The 25,110-nt window shown below is 44.1% G+C and overlaps 1 protein-coding gene across 3 annotated transcripts in view; it reads left to right on the forward strand.

The window, feature by feature from the left end:
* The window catches only part of ARSB (arylsulfatase B), a 205,026-nt gene that overhangs the window by 163,383 nt on the left and 16,533 nt on the right, over positions 1 to 25,110 (forward strand). Inside the window, exon 8 of one of the 3 annotated variants that reach the window (XM_032156986.2) lies at positions 2,098 to 2,701. The exons of the other annotated variants lie outside the window; for them this stretch is intronic. Coding sequence (XP_032012877.1) covers positions 2,098 to 2,126 — 29 coding nt within the window. The 3' untranslated portion in view covers positions 2,127 to 2,701. Of the gene's footprint in view, positions 1 to 2,097; positions 2,702 to 25,110 lie in introns of those variants that run through there. 3 annotated transcript variants of the gene reach the window in all.

The raw sequence follows: 25,110 nt of genomic DNA on the forward strand, positions 1-25,110 counted from the left end.
TATCAGAGATCCACAGAGATCTTAGTTGTATATCAGAGATCTTTCTTTGGGGGGCGGCACAGGGGGACGGAGTCTTGCTCTGTCGCCCAGGCTGGAGTGCAGTGGTGCGATCTTGGTTCACTGCAACCTCTGCCTCCTGGGTTCAAGTTATTCTCCTACCTCAGCTGGCTGAGTAACTGGGACCACAGGTACGTGCTGCCATGCCCAGCTGATTTTTTTGTATTTTTAGTACAGATGAGGATTTACCATGTTGGCCAGGCTGGTCTTGAACTCCTGACCTCAAGTGATCCACCCTCCTCGACCTCCCAAAATGTTGGGATTACAGGTGTAAGCCACTGTGCCCGGCCCTTAGTTGTATATCAGAGATATTTTTTGTTTTTTTTTTTTGGCGGGGGGGGGCGGGTTGAGACAGAGTCTCGCTCTTACTCTGTTGCCCAGGCTGGAGTACAGTGGCGCAATCTCAGCTCACTGCAACCCTTGCCTCCCAGGTTCAGGAGATTCTCCTGCCTCAGCCTCCCGAGTAGCTGGGACTACAGGCATATGGCACCATACCCAGCTAATTTTTGTATTTTTAGTAGAGATGGGGTTTCACTATATTGGTCAGGCTGGTCTCGGACTTCTGACCTTAGGTGATCCACCCCCCTCAGCCTCCCAAAGTGCTGGGATTACAGGTGTGAGCCACCACGCCCAGCCTATCAGAGATCTTAATTTGACTTATTTCTGTTCAAATCAGATCTGACTCAAAGGCACCCATTTATTGCCCCAGACCTTACTGTAGATATTCTGCAGGATCTACACATACATTTGTCTTTATTTATATTTCTATTTGCTTATGTTGAAGCCGAGTGGGTCCTGGGAGCATAAAGGATATAGCTCAAGGATAGAGGCTTTTACCATAAATTGCCAAAGCCCACCTAGAGAAAGAACAGAGAGGAAGCTGTGAAGGATGTGTGGGTTTAGGGAGGGAAGCACAAACCAGAGAGAGTGAAGCAGTTGGATAATTGGTCAGTGAACAAGGACAACAGTGGTCACCATAGCTGTTGTTATTTTGTGCCTACTAATGATCATTCTTTATCTCTCCCAGTAGAGAACTGATTGAATTGAAGTCCAGAAGACAAGGAGGGTGCTGCTACAGAAGGGCCCAGAGGGCTGCCGCATTTATTTCCTATCACTGTATAGCAAATTACCACAAATTTAGCAGCTTAAAATAACACCTGTTTACTACCTCACAGTTCTGTAGGTCTGAAGGCTGGGCAGGCTCAACTGGGTTCTCTGCTTAGGGTCTCAGAGGGCTGAATTCAAGGTGTCAGTCAGGCTGGGCTCTTACTGGAGGCTTTGCAGAAGAACCTTCTTCCAGGCTTGTTCAGGTTGTTGGCAGAATTCAGTTGCTGTGGTTGTAGGACTGAAGTCCCTGTTGTCTCCACAAGGACTACCCTCAGCTTCTCAAGTTCTTGTCCCATTGACCCTTTCATGGTAAAGTCAGCAATGGAGAAGCTTCCTCTTGTTGAATCCCTCTCACAATTAGAATCTCTCAACTGTAACAAGAATCTTGCTTCTGTAACAAGCTGGAGAAAATTGCCTGCTTTTAAAAGACTCATGTGATTAGGTTAGGCCCGTGCAGATCATCTCTGATTGGTAACCTTAATGGCATCTGCAGAATTCCTTTTGCCACCAAACATAACATAATCACAGGAGTAACACCAGGGAGTGAAGATCATGGAGCCCTTGGTTCCACATGACCTTGGAATGACACCTGGAAATCCAGGGTTCAGGGACCAGAAATCTGTGACTGAGGGTGGGGCTGGGGAGTGACACACAGAAGGGAAATATTCTCCGGGAGCCAAACAGAGAAGGACTTTTGGAGGCGGAATTTGCGGACAGAGCTAATCAAGCCCCTTTAATCACTAAGTGTCTTTGTTGAGCACCTTCTTTGCTACGCCCTGTTAGGCACTAGAATAATGAAGGAGACAGTCCTTGCCCTTTAGGAATTCACAGTCTAGTGAGATTGTAAGAAATCTCCTGGACTAGAAATGCAGATACAACTGTACTCTGAGAAATCTGTATATCTTCAGGAAAGTCATTTTGTGTATTTTACAGACTGGCCTGAGTGCTCGCTGCTGTTGTAGCTACCACCAACTTTCTACTGAAGATGATAACCCAGGGCATAAGAAATGACTTCAGACCCAAGGTTCTGAAAGGGCCCCTCAAGGCCTCAGGTGGCTCCTGCAGAAGTGGCAGAAGAGGCGGGAACTAGGAACCTGGCATCATAGGAAAAGTGCCTTCTCCAAGAAAGAAGGGGCCCCAGGAGGCTGTCTTACTTAGATCAACCATAAACTACCACAGATGGGTCATTTCTTATATTATTTGAAAATATCTCTGGAGATGAGAATTCCTTTGTGTCCTTCATAGACTGAAGTTCTTTGTGTTACCTTTTCCCAAAAGTAAATTCCTTTCCCTTTATTCATTCCTTGTGGAAATAAAATGCAAGTCCTTTATACTTGTCTTACAGTAATATGGCACATGCAGCTTACTTTCGAGCATCTCAGTGAATAATGTTTGGAACTTTTCTTATTACCTAATAGCATATAGAGAAGAGTGAAGTCAGTTAAAAACAGAAATTTTGAAAAGTCATCTTCAGGAAAATGTAGGCCCAGATGCTTTCCTCCACCTTTTTCGTCAGGCTGCCACATACAGTTTCACAGGTTGCTAACTGCACAGGGGCACAGCCTGTCCTCCATTTGCCAAGTCACACTTTCTGGTACAGAGAGGGATGTCTTGTTCTAATTTGTCTTTGTGGCCTGCTCTCTTCTATTCTTGAAGCTGCAAGCCACAGTGAGATGAGTGAAAAGCAGTCAGTCTCATAGAAAAAAGCAGGGAAAAAGCAATAGAGACAAGAAGGAAAGCCAAGGAAAGGATTCTTGGGGAAGGTCAATAGGGAAGGGTGGAGAAGAGGAAAGATGACCATTATGGTCTTCTAATTAGGAGTTTAGGGGAGATCGTTTGCCTTATTCAGCAACCATGCGACTAGAAAATAAGCAATCTCTTTAAAATAACGCTTTAGTACAGTCAACTTCATGAAAAGATAATTGGGTTGTGATTAAACTTACAGGCACAAGACTAAATAATCCCAACTCCTTTAACTTTGCACATTGTTTTTTGTTTGTTTGGTTGGTTTTGTTATTTTACTTTGGGGTTTTTTACTTTGTGTGCCCTTATATATTCAACAAATACTTCTTGGTACCCATTCTATTCATAGCACTCTCTTAGTCCTTGTATACAGGGGTCCTCAATCCTTGGTGTGAATTAAAGTCACCTAGGCAGCATGCTGAAAATGCAGCTTCCTAGGCCTTCCCTTCATGCGGCTTCAGGATCTCTGAGCTATATTTTGATCAAACATCCAAGCAATTTCTGATGATTCAAGGACCACACTTTGAGGAAGGTTGCTGTAGACATGTAAAGCATATAATCCATAGTTCCTTGTCCTGTAAGAGCATATAACTGAGTTAGGGAACAGGAGGTAGACATACATGAAGATAACGAACAACACCCAACAGTGGGTGCTACAGAAGCAAGTGAGTAACAGAAAATGATGAGCCAGTGAGATATTAGGTGGGAAGAGGAAGAATGTTCCTACATGGAATTCCCTGAAGACTTCAAAAAAAGAAAGAGAGTGGGCCTTTAAAAGAGAGGAGAGACCGTTTCAGTTGGGAAAAATATGTAAATAAAGGCACAGAAGCTTTATGTGGTGAGAGACTTAGAGAAAGACTGACTCAACATCTCATGGCTTCATGATCATCCTTTTTGACCCACAGGTTCTTTCTCCTTTCTTATTAGGTTGCTTTTAAGAATATTTCATAAGGGATCGCAGATGTGCATGTAAAAAGAGATTAATCACTGTTGAAAAGTATGTGCTGACTGATTTGTGTGTTACACTGTTGAAAAACGATATTGACTCCAAATGGCATCTGATTATTAAATTCAGATGCCAGAGTCTTTGATTAACAGCATGTCTTTTTGCTCTGTATATTTTCCTTCAGAAGTAGCAGGGCTTGCAGACATCTCAAGCTATGCCACAGAAGAGTCAAATAGAGGAAGTGGTCAGGAAATTAAATGTGAAGACAGTCTATTAACTTTTGCAATACAGAACCTTTGTTTACTCATAAAATCCATATTTGGAGCTCATTCTTTCCAAATGGATTATTATCTAAGTGTTTTTATTGGAGACTGTTTGGTACTTATGTTTTATGGTTCTTTTTCTTTCACCCGAACAATTTTGTGTATTAGAAAACAATTTCAGCAAATATTTTATATTTAAAAAATCAGAAGAAAATGAAGATGACCCTCTCTTTTGCCAGTACTCATAATAAATACAAAATGAGAAGAGATTTTTATAGTGCTGCATGACTTCTTTATCTAGAGCACAAATCACTGCTTTTTTTTTGTTTTGTGAGACAGCGTCTCCCTCTGTCCTCCAGGATGAGCACAAGGGCGTCATCTCAGCTCACTGCAGCCTTGAACTCCCTGGCTCAAGTGATCCTCCCACCTCAGCCTCCTGAATAGCTGGGACCACAGGCATGTGCTACCATGCCCAACTAATTTTTTAGTTTTTGTAGAGATGGAGACTTGCTTTGCTGCCCAGGCTGGTCTTGAACTCCTGGACTCAAGTAATCCTCCTACCTCAGCCTCACAAAGTGTTGGGATTACAGGTGTGAGTCACTGTGCTTGGCCTTGCATTTTTTAAAAGTGCTAAATAAATGCTGTATGACTTCAGGTGGAGATTATATCTAATGTTTAATTTGTGTAACTGCATAAGTAGAAAAACTGTTCATGAAAATATATTGGCTGGGTGCGGTGGATCACACCTGTAATCTCAGCACTTTGGGAGGCTGAGGTGGGTGGATCTCCTGAGGTCAGGAGTTCGAGACTAGCCTGGCCAACATGGAGAAACCCCATCTCTACTAAAAATACAAAAATTAGCCGGTGGGGTGGCACATGCCTGTAATCCCAGCTACTTGGGAGGCTGAGGCAAGAGAATCACTTGAACCTGGGAGGCAGAGGTTGCAGTGAGCCGAGATCGCGCCACTGCACTCCAGCCTGGGTGACAGAGCAAGAGAAAAAAAGAAGGAAGGAAGGGAGGAGGAAATTTACTTATTCCATCTCTGTACACATAATTTGTAAACTTTTTTATCATAAATTATTATTATAAATTTTTTTGAGACAGGGTCTCCCTCTGTTGCCCAGGCTGGAGTGTAGTGGTGTGAGCACGGCTCACTGCAGCCTCGATCACCTGGGCTCCAGCAATCCTCCCATATCAGCCTCCCGAGTAACTGAGACTATAGGCACATGCCACCATGCCCGGCTACTTTTTGTATTTTGTAGAGACAGGGTTTTGCCATGTTACCCAGGCTGGTCTTGAACTCCTGAGCTCAAGCAATCCACCTGACTCAACCTCCCAAAGTGCTGGGATTACAGGCATGAGCCACCACACCAGCCCATCAATTATTATTAAACTCATGTGTACCAGTACAATTTCAAACCCTCTAAGCTGCATTTAATGCTAAATTGTGATGTGTGTGTGTGTGTGTGTGTGTGTGTGTGTGTGTGTGTGTGTGTTTGAACAGAATATTCATATGACTTCATTTCTATAATAATGTGATAATACAAATATTTGGGGTCATTTTAATCATATTAGCATTTATCTCTACCAAATTAATCTTGATTGTTGTGTAGCCACTTGTCATCTGTTACATGTACACATTTTACATATCATTCAAACTTGAAATTTCCTTGAACAACTTTCCCAGCCTGGTTTCGGATGACTGCTTGTTGAGACTTCGTCCATGCTGTGTCCTCTCCTCCCCACTGTAAATACTCTTCTTTTGGGCTAGGGGGCTGTGCCTTCCAGGGTATTGTTTTCCTTCCTGTTCAGTGCCCATGCTCTTGCCTGTGTTTCTCCTGTGCCTTTCCCAGGACCTAGCAGACAGCCGAGCACCTGCCCACTGCTCTGTAAATACTGACCTGCACCTCAAGTGGGGTAGCCTTTGTGTACTTTCCCATTTCCAAGTTGATTTGCCTGTGAATCCCATATGTGAACACATATGCAGATGTCCCTGATGTGCTCTTTCCTGCTTGGAGGCACATGCAAGGATGTGGCACTTTTTCTAATTGCTTGAACAGTCAAGTGGATCTCTCTTCGGCAGCACTTGGCCAAAAATTCTGAATATTTAATCACTGGTACAGGATTAGTTCAGTTGGCCAAAAAGAAAAAAAAGTATGGATGAAATGTGAATACACTGTTAACTTTTTCATCTGCCTTTATAATTAGTATTTTTTCAATATTAAGTTTCTGCTTTTTATACTGAGTTTTTAGGGAAAAAATACGGGAAGGATTCCATATTCATTGCTTCACGCAATCTGTAGTTCCTGAGATAACTATATAATTCTGAATGTTGATACACCCATAAGAGACTTTGCTTTTTCCTCTCACACATCTGTTTTGCTTTAGGCAAGAGAACTTTCTCATGCCAGAATGGCTGCAGTGGATGTAGGCAATCTGCTTTATGTTGAGCCTCTACAATTCACAGATGCAACTGTTTAAAAGGTTAACGTGGTTATTTCTTCATCTGAAACAAACGTCCCTAGTCACTACTTTTGTCCTTTAAAAAAAAATTGTATTCTGTTATAAATCCATTGTGTGTAATCCTTATACTCTTGTCTCATAATCCTCACATCAGAGCTGAATTAACTCTTTTGTGGCCTCCTGTGATGAATTTCAGTTGTCCTACTAGTTTCTCTTGCTGGTTTGATTGTGTCCTCTTGATGGAATTTAGGTTCTTAGGGAGAGAATGAGGGAAGCAGCTTCCCTACCCAGAACAGAATCCCACTAACCGAAAGAATGCTGCCCTGCAAAATAGTTTCTAGTGTATCCATGTGTGACCTCAATTATTTAATCAACAAATATTCCAGAGCATCCACTGTTTCACTGTACTAGGAAATGGGGGCAAGACCAGGATAGTATTTGGAGGCTAACCTCAGCAACTGCAGTCCAGTTGGAAAGATGAAACCTAATGTGACGATAGGATGGCAGTGAGTTGTGAGTGTCAAACGCATGCTTCTGCACTGCACTCCTGCTGCCTCCAAAAGCAGGGGGAGCCTTCAGCTCATCACACCTATAGCTCTGGACATTTTTTCATGTTGTTAAATTAATCAAACATTTTAGGATCTGAATTTTCTATAGAAACTTTACCTAACTTTTCTTGTATTGCTAATTTGTTGTATTGAGTAAGCCTTCTGTGTAGAAAACATTTAACTGTGTTAACAACACTATGTCAAAGATTCAAAGCCTTTGAGAGCTTAGGAGAAATCCAACCCCAGTCATTTTCTGATACAACTGAACACAGTACTCTGTGGTTGAAAGTTCCTGAAACTCCCAAAGCACAGGAAGGCTGACTACAGATCCTAAAGATGTTTAACTCACATAGTCCCTGGTGGCGCTTACTGTTTGCAGCTGGAAGGCCTTGTATTTTCTTAAAATGCATCCTAAATAAAAACTCAAAAGCCATTCAATGCTAATTCAAGTTTCATGGTTAAAGGCGCAGCTTTGTTGGCATCTAGAATTAGAACCGTGTGGTGTGTCCCCCAGAAAACGAGCTCTCATGGCAAAAACAGACAAACTCTACCCCCTGCCAAACTAAATGTCAGCAGAAATCTGGTCTGCTTTTTGAAATGGGATGTAGGTTTCCAAATTCTCTAGACAATATCTTTCCAAAGCAAATGAGAAACAAATAACTCACAGGCACCAAGTGCATTTTCTGTTCAAAGCAAGAAGGGTTTTCACTGTGCTGTTTTTACCTGTCATTTTACAACTCAGTTCTCTCTGGAGCACTTGTACCAAGGGTACAGGAAAGTCATGAGATCAGACAGCTGGTTTTGGACATGCACTTAATCACTCCCATCCTTATTTCCCCTGCTTCCCTGATGCCCTGAATAGCAGGCTCTGTCCCCTAAAGAGAAATGAGAGTTAAAGAAATGACCACTTAACCTTTCCTTTGGTAGGGAGGTACTAGGAGGCCAGTGAAGCTTGAGGGGGTCAGGAAATTTGAGAAGTGAATGGAGATTAGGAGAACAGAGTTTGCTCCAGATGAGCTTTGGAGCTGTGCCTTTTCTTCTGGAACTCACTACTGGATCAAGGGGTCTAGTGGGGTGCCCACCACACTGGCCACCAGACCAGGCTTGATGGAAAGGGCCCAGAGATGGGTCCTGCTTGTGCAGTCTACAACTGCCAGCATCAGCTGCCACCTATTCCTCTCTGTGGCCCATGGTCAGCCAGAATTAGAGGGCCAAAGCAATGGGCCTGTAGCTTGAGAAGCGTGTCAGCAGGCTGGGGTTCAAGGCCAGGCCTACAGGCCTGCAGTGGAGAGAGCAAGGCTGGCTCCAGGTCTGATGGGCAGGTTGCCAGGATGTGATTTTCAGAGCAGGAAAGCGGAGTGAAGAGTGACTGGCAGTGAGTGTGAGCAGACAGCTGCAGAGTCGCCTCTGCCTAGTGTTAGGCCTGGCCGCAGGCTCTGGCGGCCCTCAGCCTGACCATAGGATGAGTCTCCCAGCTTCAGCTGAAGGCAAGAAGTGCTGCTGACTTGGGGAGCTGAGCCAGACCTGGCTCCTGCCCTCCTCCCTGAATATGCTCCAGGATCATCTGTCTCCTTGTTGTTCCTCACTCTTTTTAGCTCTCCACGGGGCTGGCCTTTGTTGTAGACAGAGAAGAGAGACACTGTGTTATGTGCCGAAAGCTCTGTCACAAGACACCTACACCACCAATGTGCTGCCATGCTTTTCCTCATGCTGTTCCCATTGCCCAAGTGACCTTTCCTGCCTTTCTCTGCCTGGTAAAATCTGGCTTGTTCTTTGAGATCCAGTTGAAATGTAACCTTCCTTGGCAAGGCCTTCCCAGCCACTCTGACCACCACCTTTCCTGGCAGGATTGCATTCTGATTGCAACTCCCTCGGTGCCCGCTCAGCGTGTTCTATGCACCTCTAGCCCATTATGTTAGAGTTATTTATTCACATTCTTTGTTAGATGCTGAATCTGTCCAAGACAGGGACCTGGACATCTGTCCATTCATCTCTGTACCCCTCCCAGCACAGTGCCTGAAACACAGTTTGTCATTTATACATGTCTGTTTTGCAAATCCGTTATCTGAGATGAAAGCCTGTAGATTTCATTAACATCTTAGCTCTGACTAGTTGAGAAATCAAAAATAGGGCACATGGCACAGCTAACACATACTGACATCTTGCTGTGTGCTGCCCTACCCACCCCACGTCCAGCAAAAAGTCATACATCGTTGACCCGAGCAGAGGGAGCCCAGGGGGCCATCCTATGTCCCTCCAGCGTCACTGTAAACAGGGTGGGGGCACCAGTGGAGGCAGGAGTGCTGACCTGTCTTGAAGGCTGAGAGTAAGATGGGTCCCTTGTGGCCTTCAAAAGTATTTGGACTTCTGAAGCTGCCTGTGGCTCCGGAAATCAGGGAAATGCTTTAGTGGGAGTGCTTCTGTGTGCGGGGAGGTGTAAGTGCAACATGAACTGAATCTCACTCCACCCAGTACAGGATGTGCCCGGAGAGCATGCCGAGCTACCCTGTGCCAGCTACGTGCTCTAGAACAGCATCCTCCCAGCCACCCAGGAGGTCATGCAGGCCTCGTCATCAGAAAAGTGTGGCTTAAAAACCATGTGGAGTCAGACCATTTGAACACTAACTAGAAATGGGAGGCTATTAGGGACTTATTGTGAATGTTCTAGGAAACATTGCTCATCTTTGCACATTAAATTCCTACTAATATGATAGTATCATGATTATGAGGGGTTTATTTTTTTAAGGATCCTTGTCTTTTAGGGATATATGCCAAAATATTTACAGATGAAATATGATGGTTGGAATTTGCTTGGAAATAATTATGGGGAGGAGGGGATGGGAGGTAAAGATAAAGAAGATTGGCCACAAGTTGATGACTGTTGGGTACATGGTGTTTATTATGCCGCTCAGTCTACTTCTGTGCATGTTTGACATTTTTCATGACAAGGTGTTTTTTAAGTATTTGAGAGATTAAGGGGAAACAGTATTTTGTTCTCATCCCCTCGTTTCTTGGATTTGCTTTATTGTCCCTTTTCCTCACCCTAGGTTACCTCTGAGGATTTCCTAGTTAGAGAAGAGGGTCCAAATTGTTGTTCTATCTACCCTTTTGGTACCTTCTTAAAAGGCCTTCCCTTAAGGTTCCTCAGATATGTTTAAAAGGCTTTGGAAATTAGATGCGTTTCCTCCCATTGGCTCAGGAAGGGGTGGGGAGCAGCATATGGTACTGGAAACAGGCTCCCTTGAAGTGCTCCTTGCCTGGGCTTAGGCTCCATTGAGGTGAATCACTTGCCTCCCTCCAATGAGGAGTATGCCTTCCTGAGGCTGTAGAAGAGAAATGTGCCATTTTCACTGTGCCTGTATCCAAGGCAGCCAGAATGGGAGCATTTTAAAAGAAAGACACTTTCATATGACTAAATCAACTTGGAAGCCAACTGATGAAGATGTGCTATCTGGTAGAGCTTGGGGACCACCAACCAACTGGGAACATAAAATGTGGAGGGCAGGCTTGGCCCTGGATTATTGACTCTCTCAAATGTTTCTATTATGTCTCACTCTTAAGGAGGGAGACTAGAAGCTCTTAAGTCCAGTAGCTTAACATTTTTCAGAGTGGATTTTTTCTTGGCCTTATTTCTACCATCCTTGTGTTCCCAAAACACCCCTTCCATCACCACACCCCAACACGGAATGCTCTGCGCTCACTGTATTGTCTTCAGCCATTTCCCACCTTCATGGCGCAGCTTTCTGCCAGTGCAGACCACAGATATGGTTGCAGGAGAGTGGAGAAAGTGTAGCTAATTGGAGGTGACAGGGAGCGGAAGAGTAAGCATGGTGAGAGCATGCCTGCTGGTGGAGTCTTAAATGGAACTGTAGAGTTTTTGGGGATGTCTGCCCATTTGAGGTAACCGTCTTGTCTAGCTTCCTATCCACATGCCACTTTCCAGTGGTGTGACTTGAAGGAAGCTACCAAAACCATATTTATCACATTCTAGAGGCCAGAGGGCCTATGAGTAATCATGAATATGGAGACGATGAAGTCGGAATCCAGGAGAAGCTGATGGTGGAGCATAATGAGGCGAATCTAATAGGCCGGAATGTCATCGGGTCAATGTGGAGTGCTGTGCGTGGGCCACCTGCAAAGCACAGGGTGAGGAGGAGTGGCTGACTAGGAACTTAATAGGAGGCAACAGTGTGGTGTGGCTGCACAGACCTACAAATGCTTTAAAATCCAGTTGCACGGATACAGGAGGCTGAAAGCATCAATCCTGTAATATATCCAGAGGAGAAGTGCCAGTCCAGGAATCATATTTTGTTTCCTGTAAGTTTCTGAAGGGGGCCATCTCAGTAAATGATGGTTGTTCATATGAAAGATATTACTATTTCTCTGATGGTATCTGATACTGCATGTTGCATGCAGAAGATCTCTAAAGATCTTTACATATTAACAGCCTATGACATCCTTCAGGTATACAGTTGTTACACATGCCAGGGGACACTGTGACTTTGTTATTGTTTTGTATTTTCTCTGCATATGGGTTAATTTTGTTTGATTATTGTCATCCCTTTAGTTCCTAACTTACACACTAGGGTGTTAGAGAGGAAGGTAATCCAGAACAGATTTTATAATAATAACAATAAAGGCCACCCTATTTTCTCTCTATTTTATTGCTCAGCACTTGTCGCACATTAGTGCATTTAACGCTCACAGAAACCCAATGAAGGTAGGTGGTAGTATTGGTCTCATTTTACAGAAAAGTAAAATATTAGAAAGTTAAGCGATTTGCCCCCAAGGCCGCACAGCTAGAAAGCAACAAGGCGGGGACTCCGGGAGCCCAAGCTCACAGTGCCTGTGCCTGGTGTTGCTCTTTCCACAGCAGTGATTAACTGCTCCCCTGAAGTGCTCCTTGCCTGGGGTTCGGCACCGTGACCGGTTCCGCAGGCATCATGTCTAAGTGTGACTGTGCCCCAGAGCCCACAGAGCCACCCGGCTGCTCGGTCGATGATAATCAAAAACTTTAAATTTGCTTCCACTGGACATTCCTGCTCATCCAGCCACTTTTCTTATCAGAAGACAAAGGCATGCTGACCATATGTTTATTATCATTCCTCCTCTTTCCTGCTTGTTTTTCTAGTCAAGGTCAGAGAGGACCAGAAACACCCAGTGCTGAGACGAGTGAGCCTTGCTTTCTCAGAAATGGTTCCTACCTCTGTGGAAAGCAGTGAAAGAGCCTCCAGTGGCCTCTTCCTGGAGTGGTGGAGGGTGGATAGAAGGGAAAACAATTAGAAGTAACAATAACGAATAGAAACAGAAAGACATCTTTCTTCCTAACAACCTCATTTTGTTTTCCTTCTAATCTTATTAAATTTTCACATACTTGGTATAAAATCACTACAGTGTAGGTTCTGATAATGTCTTATAGCTGCCTGCGTGCCTCATGGCTGAATTATGCTCTGATATGCCCCTAATATGGCAGATTCTCCATACAGATAAGTGGAAAGTAACTCCGCGTGCAGGTAAACTTGATGGCACTGTAGGATTAAGCCTTTTGCTTGTTATGCGACTCCGCAATTATTAGAAAAAGGCTGGGTGTTTTCAGCAGCCCCTGGGAAATGTGATTATGACATGACAACGTTGGTCGGTTGGGGTCTCTGTTTCACTCTCCAGTGTGCTTTCATTTGAGTAAGTCTATGAGGAACTTCCCACTTGTAAGAAACAGTATCTTATGTGTTGCTATCACTAAACCCTGGAAGCCAGATGCTGTGTCCCCGCTAATGGTATCTGGTTGGCAAATATACACGTGACTCTTTCTGAGCAAAGTACTATGTGTAATATAAAAGGAGCTTGAATGGGTAGTCCCTGCCTTCAAGTGGCCTTGATTTTATAGGAGACTTGCCATGGACCTGGAAGATGCATGGAGCATGGGGCAGCATTTCCCCATTCCCTCAGCGTGCACAGGTATAATGGCCACTGTCCGGGAGCTGGGAGGTCAGAGGCCAATGACTGCAGCCAACCATGCTGGGGACAGAAAGGACAGTCCCTACCAGGCTATCCGCGTTGGTTAAAGTAGGAACTACCCATTTTTGTCTCCTCTCCAGGCTTTGAAAGCATTTGGGTAATTACAGCTTGACTTTCTGCCTTTGGTTGTTAGTTTTAGTGTCTTAATTATCTGCCATGTCAAAAGATTTCTCCTGATCCCTCTGAGCTCTCTCCCTTTTGCTCCTAGTGGTGTTTTCGCCCTGCTTGATAAGTTAGAATTGTACAGTGGTTTCCATTTCTTCTGTCATATAACAGTAGGCAGTTCCCAACCTTCCCATCCTCTCTAAACTTACTCTCTACTTTTTTTCCTTAAGAGAGGCTTATGTGATGACATTGACCAAGTAAGTCCTCTAACCTCAATGATAGGGTGGTTTGGATGGGGTGGCAAGGAAAGGATAAGGGAATTGAATCAGTTTTGATTTTTTAAAAATCGTGCTGAGCTGAAGTGAAACACTTTTTTTTTTCCCACAGAAACTGAGTCTGAAGGGATCTTTTTTTTTTTTTCATTCCACATTTTGGTTACATCTGCAGTGAGTAGTTGCTAATCCTGAGAGACTTCTCTTCCCTGGTATTTGTTTCATTTTGCAAGAGCCTCACTGTGCCTGTGTCTTATGTGAGCTCCTTGAAACTAAAGAACGTTAATGGCTGAAGACTGTTAGAGCCATTTGGGTGCCTGCTTATACCTTTGACTCAGCAGGACTGCCAGGGGCCCTGTCTAGCTCTGCCAGGTGCCCTCGGGTGGGAGAACAAGGGCACTGAAACAACAAATAGGCCCTTGACCAGACCTCCAGCTCCTTGCCTGCAGGGAATAGCACTGGAGTACAACTTCTAGTACAAAGTAGGTGTTCAATAAATAATCATCAAATGGGATAAAACCAGTTCCTAGCCCAGCACAGGTGCAGGGTAGATGCTCAATAAATATTTGTTGAAGTAACGAATACATTACTATATCCCATGGGAGAAGACTTTTGGTCTTCGTAGCACTCGCATCATTTGTAGCTCTGCAAGGGCTCTGGGCTGGATCAGCTAGGAAAGCAGCCTGAGCAGGGAAGCAGATGGCTGATCAAGCCCTCCAGCTGAGGAGACCAGCACTGTTTCTGTGGGAACTTGGATGCCACTGACCTCACTCATGGAAGCTTGCAAGAGTGGTGCAGGCCCCAGTGGAGCAAGGCCAGGGCTCTGTCTGCTCCCTTTGGCAGTCAGAAAGCAGCACACACTTGGCTTTGCCAGGCCTCAGCTTCAGCGGCCTTCGTAGCCTAGTAATTACCTCCTGATCAAGGGAGGGAGGGATGTGTGTAGAAATCACTTTTTAGTAGCACATATTTCTCTTGGAAAAGCCCCAATAAGCTGCCGACTTTCTCTCAAGTGTTCAAAGGATACCAGGGAACTGATGGGCTAATTTAATTGTATTAATACGAGAGGCGGCCGTCCCTAGTGCAGAGGGGAGTGTGCTAGGGAGAATTGTCTGTCAGGAGGCTGGAGCTCCAGCTTCAACATGGAAGTGAAAACACTCTCCGGGAAAGCAGATGAGTTCCACCGGGGAGGAAACTGACTCTCTCCATGGCCCACAGGGCCTGCTCTTCGTCTGTCTGAAGAAGCCTCTTTATTGCATTCAGATAAGTGTTTCACTTGAAGGAGAGCAAACACAACCAAATAATGACCTAGATGTCCCTTCCTCATGTTTTCAAACAGTCCCCCTTCTCTTTAATCCCTGCAGGAGGAAATATCCTGGAGTTGAGATCTTAGGAGACATTGGTTCATATAAGTCCATTATGAGACCTTCACAAGGCACCCCTTAAATCTGGCAGTAGGACCACAGGTTTATCCTGGCCACACATTTAAAGACTTTGATCCTATTCCTTCTCAGGTATCAATGCAAACAGAACAATTCTAACATTTTTAGTATGGCCACCCCACCGTGGACACCAATTAGCTAAGCCAGGGAACTTTACTTCTATTTCCTCATCTATGCAAAGGGGAGCTCAGGTTACATGATGTCTAAGGCCCCTTGAGAACTTGAGTGCTCTTCATTCTATAATACTTATCTCTCTACTTAGTTTCTCCTCTCTAAACTTTATTCTTCTCCATGGCCTCTGTTTAGGGGTGGAAGGTAGATGCTGTACCCTAGTGTGTGTTTCCCAGGGCTGTTTCTCAGCCTGCTGCTCTGTTCTCTCCACTTTCTATCTGTCCCTATTGCAATCATTCTCAAATCTAACTGTGACTGCAGCACTCCAGTTCATTCATTTATTCTATAATATTTCTCAAACATCCACACGGTGCTAGGTGCTGAATGAACAGTACACTGGTGAACAAGAGTCATGATCCCTGCTTTTTTTGGATCATATACTTTTCTAGGGAGACATGTATTAAATATATTTAATTTAATTTAACAAATATAATTTAAATAATATTAAATATATTAAGTGAATATATAATGATAAATTGTAAGACGTGTTATGGAAGATGAACAGGTGTTGCCCTGATTTAATTTGGGAGGTCAAAAAATAGCTGCTCTGAGGAAGTGTTATTTGATCTGAGACCTGGAAAAGGAGTTATCAGGCAAGGAATTGTAGAAAGTGCTCTGGCTAGAGGAAAGAGCTAACACAAAGACCCTTGCAGCAGGGAAGGGCTAGACTGGATGAACAGAGCTTAGTGTGTCCAAAGAACTGAAGGAAACCAGTGTGGTTGGAACATACACAGTGAGAGCAGTGGGGTGAGATGAGACTGGGAGAATGACAGATTAGTTAAGATAATGCTGGCTGCTGGAACAAACCAAAACTGACATTCAAACAGTATAGACATTTATTTCTCATTCGCAGAAAGTGCAAACTAGATATTCCTGAGCAGTTAGACATCCCTGTTCAAAGAAGTGTCTTGGAGACCACAGGTCCTTTCATTTTGCAGCTCTGCCATTTTTAATGAGCTGCCAAGGCCAGCATGCTTCTCTGCATGGAAGGCTGTGCATGAGAGGGTTTTCTGGGCTCAGGCCTGCCTGCAAGTGGTGCTCCCAACCCCACTCACATTCCACCGACACACACCCAACTGCAAGGGAGGCTGAGAAATGTGGTCAGAGTGTGATTCCAAGAAGGAGACAGGGCAGATGACGCAGACCCTGGGGGCCATGTTGCAGTTTCAGCTTTATTCCTAGTGCACTGAAGAGTGTGAGTGAGAGTGCACCTGTGGCAAATCCATCAGCACTTCTAAACCTACACATTCAATTGCTCATGTCATGCAGTTCATCTCCCTCCAAAAGCAACATCTCTCACGTGTTCTTCCAGTGATGCCATTCCAGACCTAGCAGTCCTTTTTCCTGCTCTATTCATCATCTAGACTTACTTGACCAATCCAACCCTGGACTGGTTCGGTACTTGCCCGACTAAGCTCTTCAACTGGTTTCTTTCTGCTCTGATACAGAATGCTAATTTACATATTTACAACGTAGACTATCCCCTTCCAGTGACAGAGTTATTCCTGGCTGTTGTATAGAGCAACTTTTTCGTACTATTAGGTCATCCTAGAAACTTAATTAGTAATCAGAGTATAATGAACGTGGAGATGTATCTTTCTAAAACATGCCTTTCATCCCTGCTAAAAAAATTTTACTTGCTTCCAATTACCTACTGAATAAAGTTCTAACCTCTATATGTTGGAGGTACTAATGCAACCCAACTTTTCCTAACAATTCTTACTTTGTCCTCCTCAAGCCAGCCAGGGTGCTCAACTATCTGGAGTCCAAACAAACTTGGTGAATTCTCACCTTGTACTGTTCCACACTCTGCCTGGGATGTCCTGTTCCTGCTCATCCTCCTCTCTGAATTCTATTGAATTCTACTGATGAAGTGCAAGCTTCATCCCCTAAGTCTCACCTTCTCTAGGAAGTCTCCCCTCCAACCAACCAGAAATAGACTTTCCATCTCTGGAGTTCTGTAGTACTTACTCTTCAAAGTAATTAATGCTTAAATTAAATGGTGTCTTACCACTCCTTTGGCATTTATCATGTATTGCCTTTCATTGACATTTATTCTCCCAATTCATTCTAAGCTTCTTAAGTAGAGATACTTTTCCTGGTATCTAAAACAGTACCTTGCACACCCTCCAAAAAAATAATTAATTAATTTAATGTTTTTCTGTAATTCCTGTGACACCTTACACAGTTTCTTAAACATGGCAGATGCTCAAAAAATTCTTGTTGATTTGTTATTATTGTTGTTTTAATATATAACCCCCTCTAAAATGCAAAGTCTTGGCCAGTTAAGGGGAAGTGCTTTTTCTGGGAACTCCAGCCCCAAACAGAGGTCTGGGTAAAATGCACGGTGGGGAGGGGAGTCTGTGAGTGCTCCTCCAGCCTCTGTGCACAGCTTCCTACTTTGCTTCTTCTTCTTCTTTTTTTTTTTTTAATTGAAATTGAGTCTTGCTCTGTCACCCGGGCTGGAGTGCAGTGGCGTGATCGTGGTTTAGTGCAACCTCTGCCTCCAGGGTTCAAGCAATCCTCTCGCCTCAGCCTCCTGGGTAGCTGGGACTACAGGTGCACACCACCACGCCCGGCTAATTTTTGTATTTTTAGTAGAAATGGGGTTTTACCATGTTGACCAGGCTAGTCTTGAACTCCTGACCTCAAGTGATTTGCCTGCCTCGGCCTCCCAAACTGCTGGGATTACAGACGTGAGCCACCATGCCTGGCCCCTACTTTGCTTCTTTTGCTCATTCAGGAAGCCAACTCCGGGTTTGTCACAGAGTGTTTGCTTACAAATACTCCCACTTTTTCATTCATACTCCTTCTTTCCCCAAGAAAGAGGTTGGTCACAAGGTGTAGGGGTGTTGCCCTGGGGCTCCGTCTTTCAAATTTTCCCTGCTATCCAGATTTTTCATCTGCCAAACCCTATGAGAGCCAGGAGAGGGCATCAGATCAACCAGCCAAAGCTTCAAAATCTGCCTTGACTCTGTGGGGTTCTGCTCACCTACACCTTTGTAGGGTACCATCCTCTAGTAAAATGAGCCTCTACTATGATAGCAGGCCCCTTCATTCTATTTCTAAATCTGCCTGATTCTAAACATTCTCGTTTGAGTCAGATGGGAAATTCAGTTCTGTTTCATTTTTCTCCCCATCTTAATTGGTTTTCCGTATGCAGGTTCAGAAGTAGGATTTTGCTGTACACGTCATCCTTCATGTGAGTAGGCGAGCACCAGCATCAGGGGAAGGAAAAGAGACAAACTGACTGTTAGGGAGGGAGTCTCTCCAGACTCAGCTAGCCAGCACAGATTCAGGGTACATGTGCACAATGTGCAGGTTTGTTACATATGTATCCATGTGCCATGTTGATTTCCTGCACCCATTAACTCGTCATTTAGCATTAGATGTATCTCCTAATGCTGTCCCTCCCCCCTCCCCCCACCCCACAACAGTCCCCGGAGTGTGATGTTCCCCTTCCTGTGTCCATGAGTTCTCATTGTTCAATTCCCACCTATGAGTGAGAACATGCAGTGTTTGGTTTTTTGTCCTTGCGATAGTTTACTGAGAATGATGTTTTCCAGTTTCGTCCATGTCCCTACAAAGGACACGAACTCATCATTTTTTATGGCTGCATAGTATTCCATGGTGTATATGTGCCACATTTTCTTAATCCAGTCTATCGTTGTTGGACATTTGGGTTGGTTCCAACTCTTTGCTATTGTGAATAGTGCCGCAATAAACATACGTGTGTATGTGTCTTTATAGCAGCATGATTTATAGTCCTTTGGGTATATACCCAGTAATGGGATGGCTGGGTCAAATGGTATTTCTAGTTCGAGATCCCTGAGGAATCGCCACACTGACTTCCACAATGGTTGAACTAGTTTACAGTCCCACCAACAGTGTAAAAGTGTTCCTGTTTCTCCACATCCTCTCCAGCACCTGTTGTTTCCTGATTTTTTAATGATGGCCATTCTAACTGGTGTGAGATGGTATCTCACTGTGGTTTTGATTTGCATTTCTCTGATGGCCAGTGATGATGAGCATCCAGCACAGATTCAGATTCTGCCCCTCAAGTGAGTCATTTCATGGATGTGGCTGAAGTGTCTAACGGTTGGCATTTCTCAGGAAGCACGCTGGGATTATGGATGTGAAAGTTAACGTGGATTGTTTGAGAGAGGACTGAGGCTTCAGGAATCTCAGGATGTCTCTCTGTTGAGCTCCATAATCAAGCTGCCAAATTCAAATCTGCATCTACAGATTGTTGAGCACTTGAGGCGGGTGCCCTCTGAAGCTGAACCTTTTCAAAGCTGCTCTGAAGAGTTGGGTGGCAACTCCTCCATATTTCATTCTAAGTCAATTGTAGAGCTAAGAAACCATCTTTGCTTACTGTCTCAGATGTGTTTCCAGTTTTCATTGGAAAGAGAAATTGTGTTCTGAATCCTAGTTCATGTGAGACCCTGATAACTTCTCAAAATATAAAACATCCTTACTTTCAGGGGCTGCTGCCAAGAACTAGAGGAGGCTAGAAAGAGTTGTCTCAAATGTTTGCTTTTTTACCTTTGGCAAGCATCACCTAGTGGCCCTCGTGTCAGTGATTACAGGGTTTGTGTAACATGCCTGGGTTTGGGCCATGGATAGCAATGTTGTGGAGGGCTGCCCTTGGAAGAACGCCAGCCAGCTTCAGTTTTCTGCACTGTAATTGTTGCCACTGCTATCCCAGTATGGGCTCCCGGGGTCAGGAGGGATGGCATCACCAAGCTTCCCGGAGGGGGCAGGCCCACCTGACAGCCATTAAAAGGCTGATTCTGTGGGCAGGGCCGTTTTTCCAAATTAAGTATTAAATGAACATTATTTCATCCTTATCCAAAAATGTGCTCAGAGCCTAGACACGTCTTTCCTGCACGCCGGAATATGAACTGTACAACACAGGGTGAGCCCAGCCTTCAGCAAGGCGTTTTGGATGGTGAGGCTTTGTGGTTGGGATTGCACTAAATGCCATGTTGGGGGCAGGGGGGTCTTTCTCCTTTCATCCCTTGCCAGAGACTCAGTCTGGGCCATGCTCATCATCATAATCACAGGCTGAAGAGGAATATTTTGGGTTTAGTTTCCCTTTTTTTTTTGTTTCTTACACACAATGCCTATTTATAACCATTTGTTGACAGACTCTACCAATTACTTTAAAAAAACGTATATTTAGAGAGAGACAGACCAAAAATGTGAATTCAGTGGTGGCCCTAGTTCTGTATTCGATTAGCATCTGCTGGTGCCAGAACTGGAGATGGCTGTCTGTTGTCACTTTAATTGGAGGATGATTAGAAAAAAATACTTGGTTTTCTTCCAGTCTTATCTTTGTTGTTACCAGCTCATCAGATCCGCAAGTTCATGTTTATTATGGCCATTATATGTTAAAAGCTCAGTGCATTTTCTGTCTCCACATCATCTATAACATCCTGTTGCCAAATCCAGTTATCTCCTTTCCTGCTTTCTCATACGTTCCCTCTCTTTGACATTAACCATTTTCTCCATGGAGTATCTTCCCTGGCTTCTGAGGCCTTCTTCTAGTCTAACTCCTCCTTCTCAGCCTTTTAGAGGCCTCTTCCCGTATGCTTTGCCTTTCAAATAGTGTTTCTTTCCAGAATTCCATCCTCCTCCCTGTTCTCTTCTCAGTCCGTATATTTTTTCCACCTTAAATACAGCCAGAAGAAGTGGAGACAAGGCACCCAGTTTGGGAGCCCAGGACTTGGCAGTGCACATCGGACATTAGAGGGGGGTTACCCATAAAGCTATCTTAGGGGCAGCTGAATATACAGGATCTCTGTGATTCCTCCCCTTACCCCAAAAAGCAGGATGGCTCATGGGGGCAGCAGAAAGGTGACGGAGCCAGCGAGAGTAGGTAAGCTATTGTCCATGGTGGATACAAGGAGAGGCAAGCTGAAGAGGTTGAACCTGTTTTGATGGCCAAGGCCAGGAGATGGATGTCAATATCCCTATGTGAAATACAGGAGTGGAGCACCATTGAAGGAGTGATGTGAGAAGGAAGTGAGAAGGCTGGGCTTTGTTTCCTGTGCAGGTTCGCCCGGGCTAGAGGAACTATGGTTGGATACATAAAAGAACAGTCTGGGTTAGAGATAAGATTCTGGAGTCTAGAATACCCAGCAAAATGTTGGGCATGGAAACTAGAGGAATGAAAACATTGAAGAGATGAACAGCGAAAAAAGAATAAGCAAATGAGGCTGGAAAGAATGGCAGGTAGAGGCTGGGCGCAGTGGCTCGTGCCTGTAATCCCGGCACTTTGGGAGACCAAGGCAGGCGGATCACAAGGTCAAGAGATCGAGAGCATCCTGGCCAACATGGTGAAACCCCGTCTCTACAAAAAATACAAAAATTAGCTGCGCATGGTGGCATGCACCTGTAGTCCCAGCTACTCCGGAGGCTGAGGCAGGAGAATCACTTGAACCCGGGGAAGGAGGTTGCAGTGAGCCGAGATTGTGCTACTGCACTCCAGCCTGGTGACAGAGCGAGACACCGTCAAAAAAAAAAGAATGGCAGGTAGAAATGAGAGCTAACCCAGATGGAGCATTTTCTCTGTGCCAAGCACTACAGCAAGTGCTTTGCGCGCATTGTCTCACTTAGAGACTGAAAAGGGGAAGGACACCTTAGAAAGAAGAAAATTTCAAAAAGAGAGACCCTCCTTGTGCCTTGATCATATTTGTCACTCTTTCTTTACCTATTGCATTGGCCCATCCATAGGGCTCTTCCTGCATCCTCCTGGGGATTTGGTATGTGTTTTGGAATCTCCTAGCACTTCGTGCATTTTATTTATTCAGGCAACAAGTGTTTATTCCACTATTTTATAATTTATGGTAGTTAAACAAAATTATTTTATTATTACCTGCTGGACTCCAGCTTACTCATTCTAAAGATTTAGTGTCTAACACATATAGTGATCAACAAAATAGGTATTTGTTTAGTAAGTAAATGAATAATATGAAATAAGTTATTTTTTCAAGACTCGATTTAAACCAAAGCATGAGAAGAGCTCTCGTCAACCTATTTCAGGTATAGGTGGCTTAATTTACTCCAATGGTCATGAGTTGAGGATTCGTTGAATGGTTGTTTTCTGTTGTTTTTGGTTTACACTGCTCAATCAACACTCCTGGCTGATGTCGGACATTAACCAATTGTCGAAGTTCCCTGTAACAGCAGCACATTCTCTGAATACTTACTATGCACAATGCAATAATGATTAACATTTGAACTCTGTCTAGGCCGAGTAAGCCACATCAAAGCTCTTTCTTCACTAGGACTTTTAAAATATCAAATATGAACTGAGTGAGTAGGTGTCAGAGAAATTGACTTTGTAAACTGAAAATCATAGACTTAAGATTCATTTGAAATACGTCATGTGGAGTGGATATATAAAAATTATGAGCATTTCGATTTGTCCCCTGTAGGTAATAAATAACATCTGTAATATTCTTCCTCACCTTTTTCTGATTAGCTTCATGTCTGGCATATTTTTCCCAACACTCCTGTTTCGTGTTGTAAGAATTTCACCAAGGACAGACAAGATTCTAAGTAAGTAGTGAGGGTGTAAAAGAAAAACGCGGCAATCAGGTTCAAGTTCAGAAATGAGGGAATGAGGGCAACATTTAATGGTGGTCAGGCCTCCCTATTTTACTCTTCTTTGGTACACGCTGGCAGAGCTGCACAGGCCCCAAGGGGTGGCAGTGCCCGTGAAAGGCACAGTGCCTGTGAAAGGTCTATAATCTAGACCCACAAGCCAGCCCCTTCCTCCCCAAAGCTGGCGTGGCTCCCAGGTCCCCTCACTCCCCACATGTACCTACACCCACATGGGGGCATCCAGCAGAGTGCCCTGGGCCACCAGCATCCCCCTAGGGTCCATGGAGCTGGAGGGACCTCTGGAGACTCCCAAAGGTGAACCAAGGTGGACATTGGCCACCTCTGTTGGGCAGCTGCATAGAGTTTGTTTGGAAGGAAGATTTTGTCCTTAAAAGTTTGAAAACCACTGCCTTAACTGTGTAATTTCAATAACTACTATATGATGATAATAATAATAATAGCTAACATTTATTGAGACCTTACTATCTGCCAGGGACCCTACTATGGGCTTTCAATGTACTATCTCATATAATTATCCAGAAAAAAAACTCTGAGGCACTTACTGATTTTATCAGTAGGAAAACAGAGGGTAAGTAAAATGCCCACGGTCACAGAGTTATGAACTAGGAGAGCTGGCCCATTTAGTCTGGCTCCAAAGCCAGGGATCTCAATCTTGCTGCTAATACTGCTATTAATTAGCTCTGGTAAAAGTGAAGAGGCAGCCTGGACAACTGGAAAACAGAACAGCACATGTTTAGTTAAGTGCCTATGACAGTCAGGCGTTAAATGATGCTTAAGCCCCAGTTACTCTGAGCTTCATTCTATCCCTCTCACCCCACTGGCCTCACCTAATTTTGGAAAAGTTTGACAAGCAGTGAGACAGACAGGGTAAAAAGAAAAAAATGGCTTGTAAATACTCCCCGAATATCCTGCCTGATAAAAGATTCTTCCTCCTCTCCCTCCTACTCCTTCCTATCACCTCTCCCTTTGCCTTTCTCCCCCACACACCTCTCTTCTTTGTTTTCTGTTTTCTTTTTGCCTCCCTTATCGGTCCTGTCTTCTTTGCCTTGTGTTAGATTCTTTAGGCTCCTCTTTCAGGACAGGTCACATTTACTCTTGCTTCTACACTAGGACATCCCCTCCCCTCTTACTACTCAGTGTTAGTTCACTGGCCTCAATAAACACTGGATGTTTTTATTTTATTTCATGTTTGTGCAATTGAAGACTATTGAATTCATTCTGTGTTTTGTTTTTTTTCCAAAATGATATATGAATTAGAATTGCCCTTTTAAGCCAAGAACCCTGGTGGGTTTTGTTTTTGTTTTTAACAGGGCCGCAAGCCCAGGAATGAGAAATCAGTTCATAAAATTAATAGCAAACAAATTTAGAATCCACTACAGCACCTATAGCCAGCTTATAGTAAGCCTGAGAAGCAGACCCCTACAGGATGAGATTGATTCCAGCAGTGTGGTTAGATATTTGGAAATGCCTAAAGAAATGTTTATGCTCAAGTTAAGGTTGCAGCAGAAACCATATAACTTGAGAATTTCTGGGGCCTAAATATACAGGCTCTACAGAATGTACTACGTTGCTTTGTGCCTCTGCCCAGATCACTCTTCTCCTTTTCCACTTTCCTCCCATGCTGCCCCAGCACATGCATACTTGCCTCATCTCCTCAAAAAAAAATAATAAAAATTGAAATCTTTCTAATGCCAATTCAGCCTTCCAGTTTCATCTAAGACATCACTTCTTCAGGTAGATCTTCTCCTTTCCCTAGACTAATCAAGGTCCCCACCTTGCGTTCCTAGAGCCCCCATCCCTAGCCACAACACCCATCATAATTGATCATCACTGCTTTTCTCCCCGCCTTCCTCCACCTGGCTGTGTGCCCAGCAACTAGGACTAGTTCAAGAAGTGTTTGTTGACAAAGTAAATGAGTCTACTTTGGGCGGACCACGGCCACAGGGTCCAGACACTTCTCAGCTCTCTGCTGTCTCCTTACTCTTCCTTTCCAGACTCTGATTCCCAAGCAGTTGGGAGGACATCTTTTTGTTTCTTCCATTCTGAAATTCACTGACCAACTGAGTACATCCATGCTCATAAACATTTGATTTAGCTATAAAATCTATTTTAAATAAAAATGCCAATTAGAGTAGAAACTTCCTGCTCCTCCCTGTCCCCACTATGTGTAAGATAAGTGTGGAGGTGGGAAAAAGAGCGTTGTCTTCTAGGGAGTGGGAGTTGAATGTCTCCTAGGTGCCCACTGCAGGCAGCATGAAAATAATAGGGTGGATACTATAGGAGGCACATTTGAGATTTTTCAGATTGCTCCAGCTGACCATCCGTGACATGGGCTACCTGGTGAGGCA

The sequence above is a fragment of the Hylobates moloch genome, unplaced genomic scaffold, assembly GCF_009828535.3.
Source record: "Hylobates moloch isolate HMO894 unplaced genomic scaffold, HMol_V3 SCAFFOLD_6, whole genome shotgun sequence".
Taxonomy (NCBI): domain Eukaryota; kingdom Metazoa; phylum Chordata; class Mammalia; order Primates; family Hylobatidae; genus Hylobates; species Hylobates moloch.